General features: G+C 34.3%; 6 protein-coding genes and 1 non-coding gene across 13 annotated transcripts; 6 read left to right on the top strand and 1 right to left on the bottom strand.

The window, feature by feature from the left end:
• LOC104727788 lies at window positions 142–983 on the top strand. The gene is made up of 2 exons (XM_019233274.1): window positions 142–256; window positions 344–983. The coding sequence occupies exons 1-2, from the start codon at window positions 241–243 to the stop codon at window positions 916–918; spliced, it is 591 nt and encodes a 196-aa protein (XP_019088819.1). The 5' UTR covers window positions 142–240; the 3' UTR covers window positions 919–983.
• LOC104722616 lies at window positions 2,025–3,282 on the top strand. Its single transcript, XM_010440822.2, has 3 exons — window positions 2,025–2,174; window positions 2,594–2,739; window positions 3,026–3,282. Exons 1-3 carry the CDS (start codon window positions 2,105–2,107, stop codon window positions 3,041–3,043), a joined length of 234 nt encoding a protein of 77 aa, XP_010439124.1. The 5' UTR covers window positions 2,025–2,104; the 3' UTR covers window positions 3,044–3,282.
• On the bottom strand, window positions 3,245–4,235 carry LOC104722617 (NAD(P)H-quinone oxidoreductase subunit S, chloroplastic-like). The gene has a single exon (XM_010440823.1). It carries the CDS (start codon window positions 4,110–4,112, stop codon window positions 3,372–3,374), a length of 741 nt encoding a protein of 246 aa, XP_010439125.1. The 5' UTR covers window positions 4,113–4,235; the 3' UTR covers window positions 3,245–3,371.
• On the top strand, window positions 9,631–11,862 carry LOC104722615. Of its 5 annotated transcripts, none has more exons than XM_010440821.2 (9): window positions 9,631–9,671; window positions 9,915–9,998; window positions 10,461–10,592; window positions 10,687–10,792; window positions 10,870–10,952; window positions 11,033–11,096; window positions 11,201–11,318; window positions 11,399–11,553; window positions 11,660–11,862. In XM_010440821.2, exons 3-9 carry the CDS (start codon window positions 10,465–10,467, stop codon window positions 11,744–11,746), a joined length of 741 nt encoding a protein of 246 aa, XP_010439123.1. In that variant the 5' UTR covers window positions 9,631–9,671; window positions 9,915–9,998; window positions 10,461–10,464; the 3' UTR covers window positions 11,747–11,862. The 5 variants fall into 5 exon arrangements, with proteins under 5 accessions (XP_010439123.1, XP_010439119.1, XP_010439118.1 ...); XM_010440817.2 differs by having other exon boundaries at window positions 10,387–10,592; XM_010440816.1 differs by having other exon boundaries at window positions 9,640–9,680; window positions 10,387–10,592.
• Window positions 11,915–14,213, top strand: LOC104722613 (nucleoside diphosphate kinase IV, chloroplastic/mitochondrial-like). 2 transcript variants are annotated; one of them, XM_010440815.2, is made up of 8 exons: window positions 11,915–12,064; window positions 12,157–12,218; window positions 12,785–12,919; window positions 13,197–13,234; window positions 13,329–13,379; window positions 13,492–13,659; window positions 13,750–13,862; window positions 13,959–14,213. In XM_010440815.2, the coding sequence occupies exons 1-8, from the start codon at window positions 12,021–12,023 to the stop codon at window positions 14,080–14,082; spliced, it is 735 nt and encodes a 244-aa protein (XP_010439117.1). In that variant the 5' UTR covers window positions 11,915–12,020; the 3' UTR covers window positions 14,083–14,213. The 2 variants fall into 2 exon arrangements, with proteins under 2 accessions (XP_010439117.1, XP_010439116.1); XM_010440814.2 differs by having other exon boundaries at window positions 12,782–12,919.
• LOC104722612 lies at window positions 16,978–19,951 on the top strand. 2 transcript variants are annotated; one of them, XM_010440813.2, is made up of 8 exons: window positions 16,978–17,167; window positions 17,274–17,378; window positions 17,552–17,621; window positions 17,723–17,790; window positions 17,904–17,990; window positions 18,117–18,247; window positions 19,210–19,264; window positions 19,604–19,951. In XM_010440813.2, exons 3-8 carry the CDS (start codon window positions 17,552–17,554, stop codon window positions 19,769–19,771), a joined length of 579 nt encoding a protein of 192 aa, XP_010439115.1. In that variant the 5' UTR covers window positions 16,978–17,167; window positions 17,274–17,378; the 3' UTR covers window positions 19,772–19,951. The 2 variants fall into 2 exon arrangements, with proteins under 2 accessions (XP_010439115.1, XP_010439114.1); XM_010440812.2 differs by lacking the exon at window positions 17,274–17,378.
• On the top strand, window positions 20,147–20,219 carry TRNAA-CGC. Its single transcript has one exon. It is a non-coding gene; the product is annotated as a tRNA-Ala (tRNA).

The following is a 20,935-nucleotide window of genomic DNA, read 5'->3' as shown; positions in this document are numbered from 1 at the left end:
CCTTCTTCTACATTAGAGTTTTCAAGTTAAGTTGCTTATGCAATGGCAAATCTATCTCCACCGGTTCAAGTATTTATTTTCTTTCTCTCTTCACTTCCGAGGTTTTTGCATCACCCATCACCTTTAAGAGTTTTGCTAACGAGTGTTTTTTTTCTTTTTTATGTGTGACAACTGTAGACGTGCGTTCTGAGAGTTGGACTCAAATGTTGCAAAGGTTGCCGGGTAAAAGCAAAGAAAAAGATGCTAAGAGTCGCTGGTAATAAATCCACTAGTGAATATTGTTAAAGCTATATCGTTGTTAAATTTGCTCATTTTGATTTAGCTACTATTATTTTCGAAACAGGGGTGAATGCAGTTGAGTATAACGTTGAACAAGGGCTCTTAACAGTCTCAGGTGACGTCAACCCGACAACATTGCTTGACAAGCTTACCAAATGGGGCAAAACGGCAGAGCTTGTCTCTGTTCTTGGAGACAACACTTCCCATGTTCTTAGAACCCCGGAACAAAACCAAAACAATACAATGGAGAAGAAGGAGAAGAGACCAACAAAGTGTTGTCTTCTTATGTGCTTTGGGAAAAGAAGTTGTAAATCAAAGGTGGAGCCTTTTGCGCCGATCCCAAATTGGCACCATCGAGGAGTAGGGGCTGAAAACGGCAGTCCAACGCCCTTAATCAACGCTGGTTCACCTCCAATGGTGTATCCTCCTCCGCGAGCAATGCCTGGCTTTACAACACCCATACCATACCCACCTCCTTGGTTTGTGGCGGCAAGACAAGCACAACCATACACTGGTGAAATGTACCGGTCAGTTCCACCACAGCCCCGACCGTATTTTCAGTTAAGACAGACGGAGTTTCCACCTATGGTCAACCTAGGCTGCATTACCCGCACCACTGAGCACAATTCTCTCGGTTAATACATTCAATATGCTTTGTTCCTTTCTCTTATATAAATGCTACGTATAATAAGATGACAAATTATTTTTTCAACATGTATCCCAAACATTTTCGTTAAAAAGCAAATATATTGAAAGAACCAAAGGATGATAATTCTTTTTATTTATTTTACTTTAATTTTAAAAATAAAAATAAAAATGATAAAATCTCTTTTAACATGCATCCGAAACATGTCAATTAGTTCAATATATAAGCTTCACTTCGCCCATTACTTGAACGATACCGGGCTTTCTTGAATCGGATTTATAGGTGAGATCCGACAGCAACATTAGCAAATCTTATTGGGAAATTAGTATATTTTTATCAAAAAGTTTATTAGAATTATTATATTATAGAAGCGTATGTATTAGGGTGGATTATTTAGTAGTGCGTAGACAAATAGAGAGAAACAAAGGGGTGGTTAATTACTTCTCATCTTTACAAAAAAGAAAAAAGATACTCTTCTTCTTGAGAAAACGCGTTGAAAAGCTTATCAAACTTTGGTGGATTACGACCAATTAACCACCCAAAATATCTTTTTGCGCTTGACTCAGTCATGATTATATAGTCTCTCTACCCTTGTCCATCAAACACTCATATTCTGATCGATATCCCATTACAAATGAAATAATAACAAAACTATGTTATTTGAGGTTACTTTAACGAGAAACAAAAAATGATTTAAACGATCACAAACAAAAATTGGAGTCTGATAACTTACGGATGGGTGTAACTTGTCAGTGTAGTGGTGAAATGGTTAATGCGACTGAAAAATACATTAAAAGAAAAACAATTAGCAAAAAAATTTCCTCCATATTTGATTTCTTAGAATTGCCCATAATTATATTACATCATTTCACTCAACATATTTTTTGTTCTCTTCTTTATGTTTTACGTACTCATTAAAACTCAAAACAAAACATATATAGGAATAGGATTGTGTGTGCCAAAGAATCAACAAAAGATTTCTAGTTTGGTTTTTTTGGTAGAGAGGAATTATTCGACATAAATTAACCATTGCTTAAATGGGCCTTACGACCGTAAAGTAGCCCACCTTTAAAGAGGGTTCGAAAAAGTCTTAAAAACAGAGAAAATTTCCGGTCGCCGTTTATAACATTCTCCTTTGGTAACGAGAGAGCGAAAGATCGAGAGAAAGAAGAATAGAAGATGAACGTAGTTCAAGGTTTGAAGAGGATCCCTCGCATCAAATTCCCACAGCGACATTTCAACCCTTCAGGTTTTTTTTTTTTTTATTACCTCCAAAAAAGCCTGTGCTGAAATCTATATCGTTCTTCGTGTTTACGTTTCATGATCTTTCTCGGCCTTTTTCTAGCTTTGATTCGACAATTTTGTGTACTGTTTTCATTTTCACGAATCAGATATGAGATAGTATCTGTTTGTGTCCTCGATCTATTCCCGTAGGAATCATTTAGTGTTGTAGATACCTAAGATTTAAGGATACACAAGATTTGTTTAGCCATTGAAATCGAATCCTTTGTCTGTTATCAACTTTTTTGAATCAAATCTTGAGTCGTTGTAGAAGTTGTTTGCTGTAGCTTTTGGTTTGGGTAAGGATTTGTTTGTTGATGGAAGTCTTCATGAACTTTGAGACTTTATTTTACTGGCATTAAGAGTTTGTTTTTGGGAATTTTGCAGCTTCAGAGGGAAAGACTCAGGTGGTGGCAAATGAAGCAGATACATTGTTCTTCTCCAGTTTGAACGTCCCAAAGACTATAGGCGGGAAGGCATCATCCCAGCCTAAGCGTACTCCAGTGTCAAACGAAGAGATGGAAGCCATTTTGGTTGGTACACTAACTTACTTCATGTACATATGAATAACACTCTAGATTAAGTCTTGCACATCTTTACAGTTTAATGTTTGATTGCAACATTTCATATTTACTTATTTTTGAGTTGAGCTGCGTAGACAAACATGTATCTGCGGTTATCCTGACGTTTATGATGGTGTGACCAACACCAACTACTAAGTTTATGGACCAAAATAACGATATTCGAGTTTCTTTCTGCATTATGTGGTAGTTTTGTGCCGTTTCTAACTTACTTCTCCCTTTTTGCAAATCTTCACAGTTGGGAGGCTGCCTCTGATCTTGAACATGATCTGTTGAAGAGAAATGGTGGACCTTTTCTTCATCTTTACCAAGAATATAGAAGAAACTGATGGTTGATGTTTACAACACAACCCTTGAATACAATTAAATTACTCCGTTGCTGTTTTCAAAAGTTTTTTTAAAACTTTTATACTGATTCACCATTTGATTGAGTGCATTCTAATCACTCTTATTTCTGTATGTTTGGAATTTCATCGTTTATTCATTTTTATATCACATGATGAAGATCTTCTAGAACCAGTCAGAGATCTCGTTTGCATATACATTCACAGGAACTTACATACAGAGAAGAAGGGAAAGATCACTTATGGTGCTGCTTCCTCCTTTTGAATCTGTTCAATAAAAGGCTCAAGGATACACGACTTTGGATTCTTACCCGGTGGACCTTTCTCTCTTCGTTCAAGCTCTTCAAGCCTGAATGTAATGAGACGGTCCCAGTTTCCTCCTTCGAACAAGACACCGGCTTTTCCATCTGTGATTCTCTGCACAATCCCACAATACATGTGATACGGACTGTTCTGGTTCTTGACTATAGCGATCATCCCAGGCATGAGAAGTGGTAGCTCTGGCGCTTTTGGTTTCTTATCAGCAGCCACAGCCGATTCATCACTTCCTTGTTTTGTTGGTGGAGGTGGTGGGTTTTTCTCAATGAAGGTTTGCAATCCCTTTTCGCCACCGGGAAATCCTCCTGTGAGACCCATCATTTCTTTCTCAAAACCGTCTTCAGGTACTTTAAATGACAAGTTAGTGTCATCGCTCTCTTTCTCTGTCTCGTTCTCAGCCTTTGATGTCTCTTGTTCCTCTTCAATGTTCCTCTTGAGCTCCTTCTCAATACCTTTCTCTCCGTTGCATAGTCCTCTTCCTCCCATCACTTCCCATAGATTGAACTTACCCATGGCCTTTACTTGAAGAACGTTTGTTTGCTGCTGCTTTGCGAGCGGGAACATCGACCGGTTTGGAGTTGAGAATTGATTGGTTTGGCCTAGAAATTTCGATCCATGAATTGGAGTTCTCATGGTCGGTATAGTGATCGAAGAAGTCGCCATAATTTTCTTTTCGTCTGGTAGTAGTTTAGAGCTGACTAAGAAAGAGGGGGAGATAGGAAGAAGAAGAAGAAGAGAGGAAGAAGGAACCAAGCGTGTGTGATTCGCTTGTTATAATGACCACATATCATGATTTCAGTTAGATGAGTTCTTCTATCTATTTCCCAGTAGTTGGACCTGAGCCGGTTTACACGTAACCGGAGGAAGCGTAGTAACAGTTGGGCTTTGTCATATGTTCAAACTCGACCAATGTACTATGGGCCTAGAGTAAATATAGATATATTATTCGTGTGGTTTTATGTTTTTAAATAGACCAAACCTAAACCAAAAATTTAATTAAAATGAAAACCAAAAACTTAGTTAAAATGAAAACCAAATGGATTTTAGGCTTAACCACAAAATGGTTTGGTTTTTTGGATGTCGGTTTTTTCCCCACGTAAAGAACTTACATAACATATGTGTTTGTTTATAAAAATATTAAAATGTAATTCAAATATGTAATTATGTTAATATCGATAAGATTCAAGATTTTATTTTTTTCTATTTTAGATTACCTCAATTTCGTAATCATGCTTCTTCATATTAATTAGGCAACCATTGAAAGAGAAATAATCTTCTAATTTCTAATTGAATGGGTGGTTGAAAAATAAATGAATCAGAATAAATATAGATATGACAACAAGCATTCATTTGGTCCCAACATATAATATTGAAACACAAAACACGTTGTAAAAAACTTTTCGGATTTTTGTCTAATAATTCAGTTTGTCATCATCTAGCAGTATTCTTAAAAATTTAAGGATCGAGCAAGAACTGGTGGTGGGGTTGGGGTATCACAGATGCTTGTCTACTTTGAGGTGTTAGACTTCTTTGCTTATTCTTATGAATATACAAAACTAACAAGGAATAGTGAATTGTATTAAGCATCCGAATTCAAAATAAATTAGTAACACAAAATTTAAAGAGGTCTTTTCTTCCTATTAAACGAAATTAAACGAAAAATAAATTAAAGAGAGAGAAGAAAGTAATTTCCCAGTCGTGAAGGTAGCCATTGAGAGAAAATGTGGCTACAGATCCTATATAGATCATGTGATAAAATCAAATGAATTTTGTGGTTGCAAATCGTAGACCAACTAGTATTTAAGCGAGTCTTGATTCATCACCATTTTTTCAATACAAGCTTAACTCATGGAAGGCAAAACTTTGGGCCTAAGTGTGCTCATAACGAGTCTTTTCATGGCACAAATTCAAGTTGACGCCAAGGTCTGCTGTCCATCCACCACTGCTAAAAATAAGTATATTCTTTGCCGTAAGGGATCAGGTTCAAAGCCACTATGTGCAAATCTCCAAGGCTGCAAAATTATTTCTATTGGCCAATATCCGTATGACAATCTCGAAAATTCAGATAAATTGATTAATATTGTGTCGCTTCTTTTAGGTAACGTCATTTGTTACAAAACAGATCAAGATTTCATTTTTGATGTATTTTAATTTTTGTCTCAAGGTGATGTTGTCAATGAATATTGCAAGTTGGGGTGTGTATATATCCTCTGTGTGCAGTGTCTTAACGAGCGGAAAATTTGTTTTACCGGAGGTCTAGAGACTGCTTAAGACACCGCACACAGATGATATATAAACACCCCAACTTGCAATATTCATTGACAACATCATCTTGAGACAAAAATTAAAATACATCAAAATGAAATCTTGATCTGTTTTGTAACAAATAACGTTATCTAAAAGAAGCGCCACAATATTAATCAATTTACCTGTATTTCCAAAGATTGTCATACGGATATCCGTCAGGACATTGGCCACTAGAAATAATTTTGCAGCCTCGGAGATTTGCACATAGTGGCTTTGAACCTAATCCCTTACGGTAAAGAATAAATTTATTTTGAGCAGTGGTGGATGGACAGCAGACCGGCGTCAACATGTTTCTCGAGATGATGTAGCCATTAATCTCGACAAAATCCATCACGTTCCCTCGAGATAATGCTCTTTTTTTTTAGCTATCTCGATGGAATTTGACCTTTCTTTGGACCATCAATTAATGGGATGATCATGGCTTTATATGGGCCGGACTAATTAACGGGCCAGCGTGTGTAGGCTCTCATACCACATTAATTAGGGTTTGATACGGGCTTCCAACTCAAAACCAATTGACAAAAGATTATTTTTATTTCATTTGATTTTTTTTTTCAAATCGGATTTAGTGTTCACACAGTCCATCTTGCAATATAATTTCTTTGTATATTACATGATAATAAAATTAGATTTTAATTCTATGTACTCAATCCCAATGAGTAACATATAACTTTCATATAAAAAAAAAAGTGCATTGTATCAAATTTATATCTTACTTAATATTAAAAAAAAAAACTAAAAGTGAATAAAACATAATTCTCAAAGAAAAAAACTGAAAACTAATTTTATCTCATATTTGAAAAAGTAACAATATCTTAAATATATTTATTTCATATTTTGTAATCTCATATGTAATAGTTTTACTACTTGTCCAACTAATTTTAAATAAAACTATACTAAAATTATCATAAATTAATCAAAAATTTAAAGACTTTATTATGAAAAAAAAAAATTTGTTTATGTAAAGGTGAATATTTACAATCCTTTTTTTATGATTAATAATTGACAGTATAATTTATTTAATTATGGTATTATAGTAATTAATTGTATAATTTTCTCAATTATTTTTCTTATAGAATTAGTATTTTAAAATTATAATTAGTATTATTTTTATATACATATATTAACTATATTTTTCTCTCTATTAAATTGTTTAAATTTTTAATTTCTTATATTCTAAAAATTTGTAAAAATAAAGTTTTTGTATAACACATGACAAAATATTTAGTTGTAAAAATTGACATGTGTCGCGATTACATGAGTTACTAGTTTTGAAAACCAAAGTTTATATAATAACATAATATTGAATACGCTATCAAATCATTCACCGATCGAAAAACTTTAGAAATTTACATTAATTTGTTATTTTAGTTAACTTATTTTTCTTATTATGTTAATCACTAATTTTAATATATTAAACATTTGCATACTTTAATAATTTTTTTGTATATATTTATTTTTACTATATGTTATAATAAATAATAATTGCAATTAAATTGCAAATATTTTCCTTATTAATTGCACATATTTTCCTATTGAAATTAGTAATTTAATAGATAACTTTCCTATTAGAATTAGTGATATAATATACTTCTTTTGGTTTTATATACTTTTCAAAAATATCTATTATAATTCTTTCATTTTTAGAATTTTTTTATTTTCTTATAATTATTAAATAAAATTTCTTTTCACACAAGTCAAAATGTTATCAATAGACTTGACACATGTCGCGATTATATAAATTACTAACTTTAAAAACTAAGTTTTATATAATAAGATAGTGTTATAAATCTCTTGTTCTTTTGTGTATGTGTGCAGAAGATTGTCACTCTCTAGATTGTATATGTCTTCTACTTTTTATCTTTTAAATAATAAATAATATATGTTCGTATTAATCTCCTGCTCTCGTAGTATGACAATAGATGCTACTTAATTACGGTGTTAAGGTTTTTCACTATAGATGATATTACCAACTAGCCGAAGATTCTCTTATTTCTACGTACGTGTCTGCACAATGAATGATCCATGATATCAGTGATCAATGAACTTGACAAGCTTCTCCAATGCCTTAAACCACAATGATCTCATATATCCAAGATATAATAAATATTCCAAAATCACACGAGAAAATGTCTGCAGTCTGATTAGTGTATCAAAGGTAAATTTACAGCTTTAGCTATGGATCTTGATTCAAATTTTACGGATTGAGCGATGAACCTGTTTGTGTTTGAGACTGGTATGTATTAAAGTATTAGTGAGTCCAAGAAAGAAGAGAGAGGAGAAATGTGTTGTCTTTGATGGAGGAAGGAAACACTTGAACCAATGAGATCCATGAGTTGGAGTTCTCATGGTCGGTAATCGATACAGTGATCGCAGAAGTCGCCATAATTTTCTTTTCGTCTGGCGGAGTAGTTTAGAGCTGACTAAGAGGGAGATAGGAAGAAGACGAAGAAGAGAAAAACAAGGAACCAAGCGTGTGTGATCCGCTTGTTATAATCTAGGTTATAATGACCACATATGTATGTATCATGATGATTTCATCAGATGAGTTTCTCTCCTCTCCCACTGGTTGGACCTGAACTGATTTACGCGTAACCGGAGAAAACGTATTAACATTTGGGCTTTGTCATATGTTCAAACTGGAGAACCAATGTACTATGGGCCTAAACTTAATATATTGCTAATGTGTTTTTTTTTTTGTGATTAAATTGCTAATAATGTGGTTTGTTTGATTAAATAAGGAAAAAGGCTGCAAGAACAAGATAAAGCATATAGAGGTCAACGACATTAATAATTGGAATCCCATTCTCTCAAATCATTATCATTACCCCATCCATCCACTTTTGTCTTAGGCTAAAAAAAAAAAAAAAAAAAATCAATNGTTCAATTACGAAAAAAAAACACTTGCCATTATTTGTTTACTTTTTCAAATTCAAATACAGTATTTTAAATATGAAAAAGCATAATTCAGATAGGATGAAGATATATACAGACATTAATAATTGTAATTAAACTATCTAAGTTATCGGAAGACCAGGTTTATTATCTCATTCATTTTCATTAATTAATAGTAAAGTTTTTGACATTGTAGAATCTAGTCCTCGGCAAATAAACCGAACCGAAACCGAAAAAATTTCGGTTCCGGTTCGGGTATGGATAGTGGACAATAACCGATTGGATAGTGTTTTAATTATCCATGGATATCGGTTATTAACCAAATCAAACCGATATCCATTCGGTTATCCAAATCAAACCGAACACGTACTAAAATTATGTTTTAGCCGAGAATCGAACCTGAGACCTCTACAAACTGGAATGTGCAACATGGCCACTGCGCCACGTTGAAGTTTTAGCTTTGTATTACATGTTAATTTATATAAAGTAATAAAAAGTAAACTAAAAAACCATATATATTTAGACAAAAATACCAAAATATTTGAAATAAATCAATTAGGAGTTTTTAGATATATTTGTTAAAATATAATCAAATTTTATTTAAATAATATTTTAAAAATTTATATTACACTATTTCGGATATTTGGAACCGAACCGAACCCGAACCAAAATAGTAAATTAACTGAATGGATACTAAACCTCTATATCTAAATTAACCGAAACCGAATGGATATATCCGAAACCGAACCGAATATCCGAACGTCCAGGACTAGTAGAATCTATATAACAAGCGTCTTGCTTTGGCTGGAGGAAGTAACCTGGGGGTACAAACGTCTTTTCATACCATCGTCTTGCTTGGAGCAGCCAAAGCACCTAACCAAAAAAAAAAAAAAACACACTTTCCCTTAATAACAGAAATCACATTTTGTTTTTTGAGTTCGTTAAGAAATATTAATTCGTCTTCAACCTCTCTCTCTCTCTCTCTCTCTCTCTCTCTCTCTCTCTCTCTCATTCGATCAGGTAGGTAAGGTACAAACAAGTTCTGCTGTCGATCTTTTCGTCGTTTTTTATTTCTACTTTGTTTTTTCAGAGTTTCTACTATTGATTGTGCTTTCAAGGTTTTTTATTGCTTTCGTGGTTTAGGGTTTCCAATTTTTTGGGTTTTCTTCTCTGCTTATTCCCAGAAAATTCGATCCTGTAACTTTTGATTTTTGAGAGCTTATGATAAACTTCACAAGAGTTCTTTTTTTTTTTTTTTTGCAGAAACTTTGAAGATTAACAAATTTGATCTGTGAAGTAGGATTATTAAAAATTGGGTCAGCAGTGAAAGATAGATAGGATACAAAGGTATGTTTGTTTCTTTCTTGTGATGATACTTCTTCATTTAGTTGTATGATCCACAATAAGCAATTAAGCATACTACTGAGTACTGAGAGACATGTCACTTAGAGAAATTTAAGAGTTCATGGGATGCTAGAATTCATATAGCCTGATTGCTTCATATCAGAATCTAAGATTAGATCATGCTTAGATGAGTTTTATCAATGACTTTTTTTATAGTCTTTGTCAAGATTGCTATGTAAATATGTGGACAAAAACTGTGGTGTTTGTTGATTTCTTTTGAGGAATCAAGTTATGTATTTTTTTTTATCACAATGGAACACTAATGTGCATTCACGGATTTAGTGAATCTATAAGCTGTGGTAGCAATCTGTAGTTTCATTTTTGAATGAAGGAACTCTTGCTGTACGCTTTCATTCATCATCTTGTGGAAGGTTCTGAATTCGTTTCATAAGCCCAAAATTTCAGATTCATGGGTGATGGTACTCCTAGGAAGTTAAACATATTACCTGATTACTTTAGTGCTCCTAGTCCCACCACGGTATCTTCTCAAGACAATACTCCATCATCTTCGCAGCAAAAGGACGATCTTTCTCTGAGGTAAGGTAACTTGTTTGTTAGCACACCAATATGCTAGAAAGGGAATCTTTGAGCTGACATTGATTGTATTTTTGGGTGCTTTGCTTTAGAGTAGGTCTCATAGCCAGTCACGTACTCGCAGAAATTTGAAAAGAGCAGCACTTATGTTGAACATGTTCACTCTTCGCCGTCTGCCTTGGGTTTCAGACGGTCAAGATAAGGTTCCATTCTCACACCTTTCTTCTTTGTTTTTGATTCACCCCGTCACGTCAAAGTTTGATTTTTCTCTCATTTGCAGGTAGAGCTATCAGCAGCGGAGTTAGAATCACTTAGATCAGAACTTTCTGATTTGGAAGAAAGAGAAGCTTACCTCAAAGCGCAGTAAGTCATAATGCTCAAATTGTCCCATGCTCAGATCATAACCGGTTATTTTACTTTCTTCTTTCTGTACCCTTCCATAGGTTGGAACATGTGGATGAAGTCTTGCGCTCTGCCCGTTTATCTGGCTATTTGTTTATCCGAAGTGTAGGCTTTTACTCTGAGAATTACTTATATTATTGATCCATAAGACTCAAGCTTAGCGTATCTTATATCACAAATTTGCTTCTTTTTTTTTTGTTTAACTTCAGCGTTGGGCAGCTCTTCCTGGTGAGCCAGCACCAATAGATGATACAGAAGTAGACGACTGGCTTCCTCGGTTTGTCGTCCTTCAAGGCCCTTGTCTTTTCTTCCATTTATTGTCAACAGGTGAGTTAAGTTTCAACTTTTACAATCTTGTTTCAAATTTGCATTCTTCTTGTATCGTCTCTTGAAACTCTCCATTGCAGATTTAAGCCCTCAAGATTCGACATTGCTGGCGGATATTGTAGAAGTTGGTTCGTTACCTAGCTACACTAGGGAATTCGATGAACCCCATCATTGCTTTTACATCTTAACCCGTCAAGGTCTAAGATTTGAGTGCTCAAGCACCTCTAAAATACAGGTGAACCAACTACATATACATCTTAAGTTCTTAACACACAGATTTTGTTGTTGAGTGATCCTACAGCATTTGAACACGACCATTTTACGGTTTTGCATGATTTTAGGTTGATTCGTGGTTGTCACTATTGCGCCTCGATTGCAAGTTTGAACCAGAAGAAAAGCTACCAAACGGATCAAGCAAAGCTCTATAATAAAATTGAAGATTGACCACTGCTCTGTATAGTTTTCATTTCTATGTATATAAAATGCTTACTTTAGACGTAGACTTGTAGTAGAATTCACGTCAATGAAAGGTTCTTTTACTAAACTGGTGATTACAATATTTTTAGCTGCTAAAGACATTGGAATATATTCGTTTCTGGAATAGGCAATAAAACTCGTTGGAAAAAGAGTGATTAGATAGGCAATAAATCCTGACCCTTTAAGTCCTTCTCTGATCCGACCCAACCAAACCAACGCTGACCCATGCCAGTTCGATTGAAGCATGCTGGTATAAAATCCTCCAACAGGTTCTCTCATTTCAGAGGCACTATTTTTTCACATCACTCATCTCTGTCTTCTCGCATTGAGTAATAAGAGAGATGAGCTCCCAAATCTGCAGATCTGCTTCTAGAGCAGCCAGGTCTCTTCTTTCTTCAGCCAAGAATGCTCGTTTCTTATCAGGTACGTAAATTTTCTATCTGCTTCTCTTTTTTGTTCTGTTTGTTTCCCTGAAAATATGATAAATTTCATGGGAGGATATATGTAGGTAGATGCGTCAAATAAATTCTGAATCTACCTTTGGTTTTCTTCGTCTTCCCGTTTGAATCCACTCGAATCAGTGATCTGTTGAATCGTTTTCAATCTAAAATATCAAAGCTTTTTCATGATACAGTATTACATGTTTTCTTATCACCCCAAGAAAAGGAAATTTATTGTTATCTGAATATGACACTTATGTGGCTGGTTCTGTAGAGATATTCTTGTGAGGGAATCCGTCATGTTAACACATTTTATGTGAAACTAATTGGATTAACAAATTTCGACTCTCATATTCAGGTTTTTGTCTCTTGCTTGATCTGCCTACATAAGATTTTTAATTGATAAATCCATCATTATAAAGAGGTTGTTTTAGATCTCTTGTTTTTTCTTATTCCCATATCAACAAAGTCACAACATATTTCATTGAACATTTTGTGGATACATTGATCATTATGTATATTTTGACATTAGGTTATATGTTTCAGAAGGCCGAGCTATTGGTGCAGCAACAGTGGTGTATGCGTCTGGAAAAGTCCCTCAGTATGCATCCAGCTTTGGAAAATCGAGTTCTGGCTTCGACTCTAAGAGCTGCATTACCGGACTCCTCGCTCTTCCAGCTGCAGGTTTTACATACTAACTTTTTCACGAATATATTCTCTTCTGTATGACAACACTAAAATTTTCACCTTGGTAATACAATAAAACGTAATAACATTTCAACATTTTGACTCGAAAACAATGTCAACTTTTTTTCTGAATTGGTAATTGCTTTTGAACTATATACCTGCAAGACTTATAGCTGATGAGTTGTTTTGTTTCTACAGAAACTCACTCTTACTCATGTTTTACTTAGATTTGATGACTAACACAGCTTATTCATTTTGCTTCCTTCTGTTTTAGCCTTCATGCTCCAAGATCAGGAAGTACTTGCTGCAGAGGTAATATAATATATCACTAACACATATAGCTATATCCTTATCTTGAGGTTATCCATGGTCTCTCTGTCTAATTGAATATCTCTGTTTTAATTAGATGGAACGCACTTTCATCGCTATTAAACCTGATGGAGTGCAGCGAGGACTGGTAAATAGATAGGCGGATTTGCTTGTTATTGTTTATGGATCTCAGGTGTTACTTGTTATTAAGATGAATAGATGATCAAAGTTGTTTGATTTTATGGTTCTTCTCTCACCAGATATCAGAAATCATTTCCCGGTTCGAACGCAAAGGATACAAGCTTGTTGGTATCAAAGTCATGGTTCCTTCAAAGGGTTTTGCGCAGAAGCATTACCATGATCTAAAGGAGAGACCTTTCTTCAACGGCTTGTGTAACTTCCTTAGCTCAGGCCCTGTTGTTGCCATGGTAAGGAAGCAACTCTCACTCGAACTTTTGAAACCATAAACAACAGAGTTGGTCTGGTTTAGGTCTCATATCCCAAAAACAATTGTTTAGGTATGGGAAGGTGAAGGAGTGATTAGATACGGACGTAAACTGATTGGAGCCACAGATCCTCAGAAATCTGAACCTGGAACTATCCGAGGCGATCTCGCAGTTGTTGTTGGAAGGTACATTATATATATTCTGCATTTTATATGATTGTGTTTGAATTGTTTTCTCAAGAGTTTATAGATTTGGTTTGTTGGCTTATTGGGGAATTGCAGGAACATAATCCATGGAAGCGATGGACCAGAGACAGCTAAAGACGAGATCAGCTTGTGGTTTAAGCCTGAAGAACTTGTTTCTTACACCAGCAATGCTGAGAAGTGGATCTACGGCCAGAACTGAACTAATCCTAATTTCTCCCTTTTTATCAGCCGTTAAATCAGAATTAAATAATCACTGAACAAAATGATTTTGAGGATGTATTGTCCCAAAATCATGATCCTGAGTCAATATTATTACACCAAACGAAGACATTCATCGTATCACAAATTCACAATTTTCAAATTTCGAGACTAGTAAACTACTTTGTGAATCAGCTTTTCCAAAGCAATAAATAAAACTCAAACTGATCCAAACTGAGTAGATGACCGCTGGCCAAAACGATCAAGACTGCGGCTTAGTAGGCGAACACTGATGCTTGGTCAGAAACCATTGATTATTGAAAAAGAAATTGGATAGATCCAATTAATGTAGTGAGACTGTTAGAAAATGAAATTCGAAGTGAAAAGTTTGGCCTAACAAAATTTCATATTTTTTAAATCTTTTATTTGTACTAGTAGAGTATTATATAATGAATTATATGTTTAAAAAAAAAGATGAAAAACCATATAAAACTTGAGAACTTGTACTAAAATTTTACACGGAAAGACTTTTTTAATCCTTTTACTATTTTGGAAGTACATGACTTTCTTTTGTAGACTTTATAATAAATTATGGGTGAACATTTTTGTTAAGATATTATGACATTCAAATATAACTCACTGATATTATGACATTTAAAATTATTAAGAATATAGTTTAATAGTTTCCTTTATTAAATTTTTCATCTAATAAAACATTTAATTATCTACCTTACCATATTAATTTGTTAATTATCATTATACTTCACCTTTCATCTTTATATGACTCTATTTCTGTGAAACAAATAAATTATCATATTTTTATTATAATTAAAAAATAGTTTTATTTATGGATATACCATAAGTTGAATTTTTAAAAACAAATAAATTGTGCAATCTATAAAATATTCAATTTTTAGTAATATTATTCTTAAAAAAAATATCTATTCAACTAAAATTTTGACTGAATAACGGATCAAAATTTGAATATTAAAATTTAATTTCATACATTTCTTTTGTTGAATTGTATAATTTTATATACTATAATAAACTTTTAAATAACTTAATTTGAAATATTTTAAAAATATTGGAACTTGATATTTTTTAAGAATATCATAAATATTTAATAGATCAAAAAGTTAGAAATTATAGACACTCTAATTTGATTTGTTATAGCATGAGTCAATAATATGTCACTATAATATGAAAGAATTTCAAGAAACCAAATATATTAAAACAAAAAGTATGACATATATTAAATTAATCATAATATAATAACTCGCTTTAAAAAAATTAAATTTACAAAATTATGTCTTATAATGACAATCAAGTTATGCTGTAGAACATACTTTATTGAAATAACTTCACAACATAAACTAATACAACATATTAAAATTTTATTTTAAAATATAATATATACAAATTTGTATAAAATAAAATTTAACCTTTGCTATAGCACGTCTACTTATATAGTGAACTAACAAAATGTTAATATGACAATAATTGAGAATCTATTTTATTTGTTATAAAAATACATACGTAAAGAAAATTTACTTATATTTAGTTAATATTTTGCATATGTTTTACTATTTTTTTAATTTAATTTTTCATATTAAAATCGGTGAAATTAGTTAAAAGTATGTATATTCTAATGGGTATATTTTAAAAAATTTCAGCAACACAGGATATGTTTTCTACATCCACTCTTTTGGAAAAGAAGATATTTCTCATAAAAATTTCATTGTGAACAATAGCATTTGTTCGAATGGGGAAATATCGATCAGTTGGTGATCTCTCACCATTCCCAAACCTAGCCTCTCTTATGAGCTCTTTGCTCTGGGTTTTTGTATGGGATCCCATTAAAAAAAATCACCCACGTACTATGCTTATGATTGTAAATGGGTTGGGAATTACAATCAACCTCGTGTACGTGGCCGTTTTTCATGTTTTTGCAACAAGCGGCGGTTAATCATACTCCTCGCTTTAGCGACTGAGTTTCTAGCTTTGGCTATCATCACGATCTTGGTTTTGACATTATCAAAGTCAAATTGCATATGGTACACAAATCATTGGATTTATACGAATGGAATCTGTGTTGTTCTCGGCCTTATCAAGTTAGTTCTCTACGCTACTACGTTGTGGAAGCAGCAGTCAGAGGACCTTCCATAAGACCATAACTGCACCTACCTATGCTTAAGTAAACCTTCCATAAGACCATAATGCACCTACATTAAATAAACAAGATGTATGTTTTTTCTTTATTTTTTAGATTATCCTAATCCCATGTACTTTATATGTTACGAATCACACGATTGTTGTTGATTTTGGGTCTTCAATTATTTATTTCATTTCTCATTTTGATTAACCAATCTGGTTATATGTCTCCGGAGTGTGAACTTCACGGCAATATTTGGTACAATCGTATGTTTATAGCTTCGGAGTCTTGGCTCTTGAACTCAACCGATAAGAAAAACAGTAGCTTAGTGACGTACTTTGGCCTTTTGGTCTTGGAGATTTAGTGACGTATGTGGCATGGTAAATTATACTTCTAAATTTTCTTTTTATAATTTTAAAAAATATTAACTGGTTAGTCACATGCCTATTAATTTTTTTTTAAATGGTATAAAAAGAAAATTTAGAAGTATAATAATTTACCATGCCACATTTCATTACTGATATGGTCATACTACCCAATAATGGTAAATTATACCCAATATTGGATTAAGTCATTAAACATATACACTAATTTGTTTGCTAATTTTTATTAGTCGTTGATTTCTTCTCTAATAATGGAACCAATGACATTATGCCACGTTGGCGATCGATGCTTACACATGGACTTGAAAATCTGATTAACACATGCCAATTTGTTTTAGTTTCTGGTCGATATCCGCCGACTCGATTAGATTAGATTAAAAAAAACTCGTATAAAAGTCTCAGAGAAGTGGCTTTATGCGGACGTGTTGACTCGTTCGTTTTGTTCTTTGTTCAGAAAGACTCTCAGATAGCTTCGACCTCGCTCTCCGATCATCTTCTTCTTCTTCTTCGTTTCTCTCATCTCTTTGTAGATTTTGACATCATAATAATCGGTAAAGCTTTCTCTTCTCTGGGATTTTTCCTCTATTTTTCTTGACGAGTTCCGATATTTTTTAGGTTTTGATTCTTCGTCTTGATCAATTGAATTGTGTGAATTAGGGTTTATCGCGAGCTTCTCATGGATTCGGTGAATGTATTCTTATCCTGATTTATTATGACTCGTTAGCTGTGTTCTTCGCGGATTTATTGTAATTTCATTTGTAGGTTAGGGTTTTTTTATATCTTCCCTGGACTCGTTTCTTCCTATGTCTTCGATCGTTTCATTCTCTTGTGATAGCATTTTGTGTATACGGCGTTTTGTATGAAAAGTGTACAATTTCTTACATGTTGTATAATTTTTTTTTTTTTGTTTTAAGAATTTGCTTTGTTTTGTGCAGATGGAGACTCAAGTTCCACCTATCTCGGAGGTCATTGCCCTTACTGAGAAGAAAGTCTCCATGGCTTTAGGTATTGTTATGTTTGTGATACAATCTCCCCATAGCTTCTATTATGTTTCCCTCGTGTTGTTTGATTGCTTATTAAGATGTCTATATTATCTCTTGTCTTAGATGATATCATCAAGTTGTCAAAGAGAAAAAACAATGTGAATAGGGGCAAGAAACCAAGGAGGGAAAAGGTAATAATACTCTTCATATAGTTGGTCTCTGGTATTACATGCCTCTTGTTTTTAGGAGACTGTAATGTCATTTAACTGGTCGTTGGTATATAATTTCGTTTTTTGCTGTGCAGAAGAAAACCCAAAACTTCAGTGGTGCTGCGAGAAATGATACATCTAAGGTGTCGAAATATGTGAAGTCACTTTCTTCCGTTAGACAGGTGAACTTTTTGGCCTTCTCCTCTGCTCTGTTGATCTGTTGTCCTGGTTTCTTTGTCTATCATTTGGATATTGGTTTTCCATTTTTTTTGGGATTTTCCTTCTGAATATTATCTCATATTTTTCAGGGTGCTGTTGCCAAGAGAAGGTCCAATTTCAAAGGAAATCAGTTTCCTTCAACAACAAACATGGCTCGTAAAGCCGCTGCTGCTGGTAAAGCTTTTCATGGTGGATGGATGACCAGTGCGAATCAGTCAAGGTCTAGAATGCTGGATAATTCTCTGACCTTGTTTCTTAATCTGGAGTCCTTATAGTATCTTCGATTGTTTCTGATCCAAGAGGCTTCTATCTAAGCTCCTGGTCACTAGATGGTCGTCAGTTTAATGACTGCATAGTTATAAAGATTTATGTAGTTGAGTTTATGATGGTGGTTGGAGGAGTCAGTTCACATTTTTGGATTGGAGATTTGAGCTAGGGTTTTTGTTTCAAGAGTTGGTTGGCCTTTGATATGACCTTGGGTGGTTAGGGTGTGGCTAGGTTGACCTCGCTTGAAGTTCGTGTTTTTACTGTCAGATTAACAAGTCGAGCAATATGATACTGTACTTGGCCTTTGATATAACCACATTGGACATGAAACTCATTTGCATTCATGTCAGCCGCCTATGTGTCATGTTTGATCTTCTTACTGCATCCTGAAGAAGCCTAGCTCTCTGAGGTTCTGAAACTGTATTGTTAGAAACCTGTTATTGGGAAAATTGTGAAGTCAGACTTCCGGATCTTCATCTGTATATATATTGCACATCGGGTCCTCTCTTTTGGGCTCTCTTCTCTTAGTCTTTTATAAGTTGCTTTGACGGGAGGACAAGGGCCATCTCTTGGTGGGTTGACCTGGAAAAGAGCTGCATTTTTTCTGTGTCGTTACTGCGGGTTTGGAGTTTTGTCAGTGTCTGGGCGCCTATAGGTCTGGGAAGTGAAGTGTTCCATGCTGATAATTAAATGGCTATTTGTCATCTTTTTGTTACTTGGTAGTTGGATTTTGCCTTAGATCCTTGATCCTTCTATATATGAAGAGGTTCAGCTTTTGTTGTTAACAACTCGATAACAGATCATTTCATCTGTTGGTGCCAGTTACCGTCTGCACTTCAAGTTTCTGATGTTCTTAAAGGTTGTCTCTGTATGTCTTTTCGGTTCCTTAGCAATTCCTTTTTGAATTTTGTGCAGGCGTATTGCTCCACCAGTTCAAAATAGATCTGTACAGGCTAGAGTCAACGCAAAGGTAACTTATTCATGATTATCTGTTAGATTGCATTAGACTAGCTTAGTAGCTTCTTACAGTCTCTTCCTCAGAACATTATTCTTGTTTTTTCATATCTGTATGTGTATGGGAGGGACCCGAATATGTGCATTTTTATAGCCTTCTGCATCCATAGCTCTATCTGCCTGTCGATGGTAGGGAGTATGTAAAAGGTTTATGGATTGATTGAATGTGATAGGAGCTTGATCTGATAAATATGCGTGGTGTGTGAATAATGAGCCTGATTATTGTGAATCGTATATCCAAGGGCATTATACTGAATGTTTGGATGGCTAATAACAATAAATTTCTTATCTGCAGAGGCATGAGGTAGATCAGAAAGTAGAAAACAGAGAATGGAAGAGTAAGACACTGGACTCTCGCTTTGCAAGCATGAAAGAGCAGAGAAAGATGATTAACAAGTATGGCGCTGCAGTTCAACTTCCAAGGTTGCCACCATGGGCTAGAGTCGGAAGATTTCCCCACTGAGAAAACCAGAAAGATTTTATGGATCGTTCCAGTTTAGATTGTGGCTTTTGGGTTTTAGAGCTTTAGATTCCTGTTATGCAGTAAGCAATGTAATTCTTTTGTGAATCTATGACTTGTTAGGATCTGACAATTCCATCTAAGAAAATAATAAGAAGTGAAATCTTGGGTTTTCATTCGTTACTTGCATTTCTGTTAATCACATGTTTTGCCCCCTACGTAAGTGTGTACGTCTCCTCGAAAAAGCTTGAATTAAAGGTTCCCAGTTTCATTCGCGTGTGCATTTTTGTGTGACGCACATCCATGTTCTTCTACCCTCTGTGAGTTAGGGTTGCCGGAGAAACATTTCAGCTTATATAACATGGTAATCATCAAGTTGGGGGTGTAGCTCATATGGTAGAGCGCTCGCTTCGCATGCGAGAGGCACGGGGTTCGATTCCCCGCACCTCCAATTTTTTGGTAATTCTGTATTTTCCGTTACTTTGCATCTATTATATGTCTCAGACTCAGTTGATTCAGGCGAAATAAATTGGGAGCTTTTTCTCTCGTTCCTTCTGCCATATGACTAGTTTCCACTTTTCTTTCTTTGGAAGATGTAATTTGTTTACTAAAGGAAAACAAAAAATTATGATTTAAGTATGTATGGCCTATTTAGACGAGAAAGAAAAGAGAGTAAAATAAAAGTAAATATGTCCTATTCCAAAAACTGAACCAAATAAAATCTCTTACGATTTGATTGTGTCAATCTTAAACTGTTAATCACACATTTAAAGTCTGGTCCCGGGCCCTAAAAGTAAGTACCATCGAGAAGCGGCTAAAGACGTTCGGCCTAACTCCATTAAATGATTTTATCATCAAGGGATCATATAATGGCCCAAAGACTCCAAACAGACTCTTTTGTGTGTTTAGTGCGACCTAATCAATTTTGATAACTGGTAATTAAACTCATGTTTCTAATCGCTTTCATATTACTGACATAAATTTATGCATATGATGTTTGAGTGTGGGGACTGCTTCAAACACAATAAACATTAAAGAAATTTGGCAATCATCTAGTATCTATATAAATGGTAGTTCTTTTTTTCCTGTGATTCCACGTTATTAATCTATGCTTTACTTCAGATTAATAAAAGAATTGACGTAAACCGCGCTGTATTCGATGAATTA

The sequence above is a fragment of the Camelina sativa genome, chromosome 11, assembly GCF_000633955.1.
Source record: "Camelina sativa cultivar DH55 chromosome 11, Cs, whole genome shotgun sequence".
NCBI lineage: Eukaryota > Viridiplantae > Streptophyta > Magnoliopsida > Brassicales > Brassicaceae > Camelina > Camelina sativa.
The sequence above is the reverse complement of the archived record's forward strand: the minus strand, read 5'-3'. Positions and strand labels throughout refer to the sequence as shown.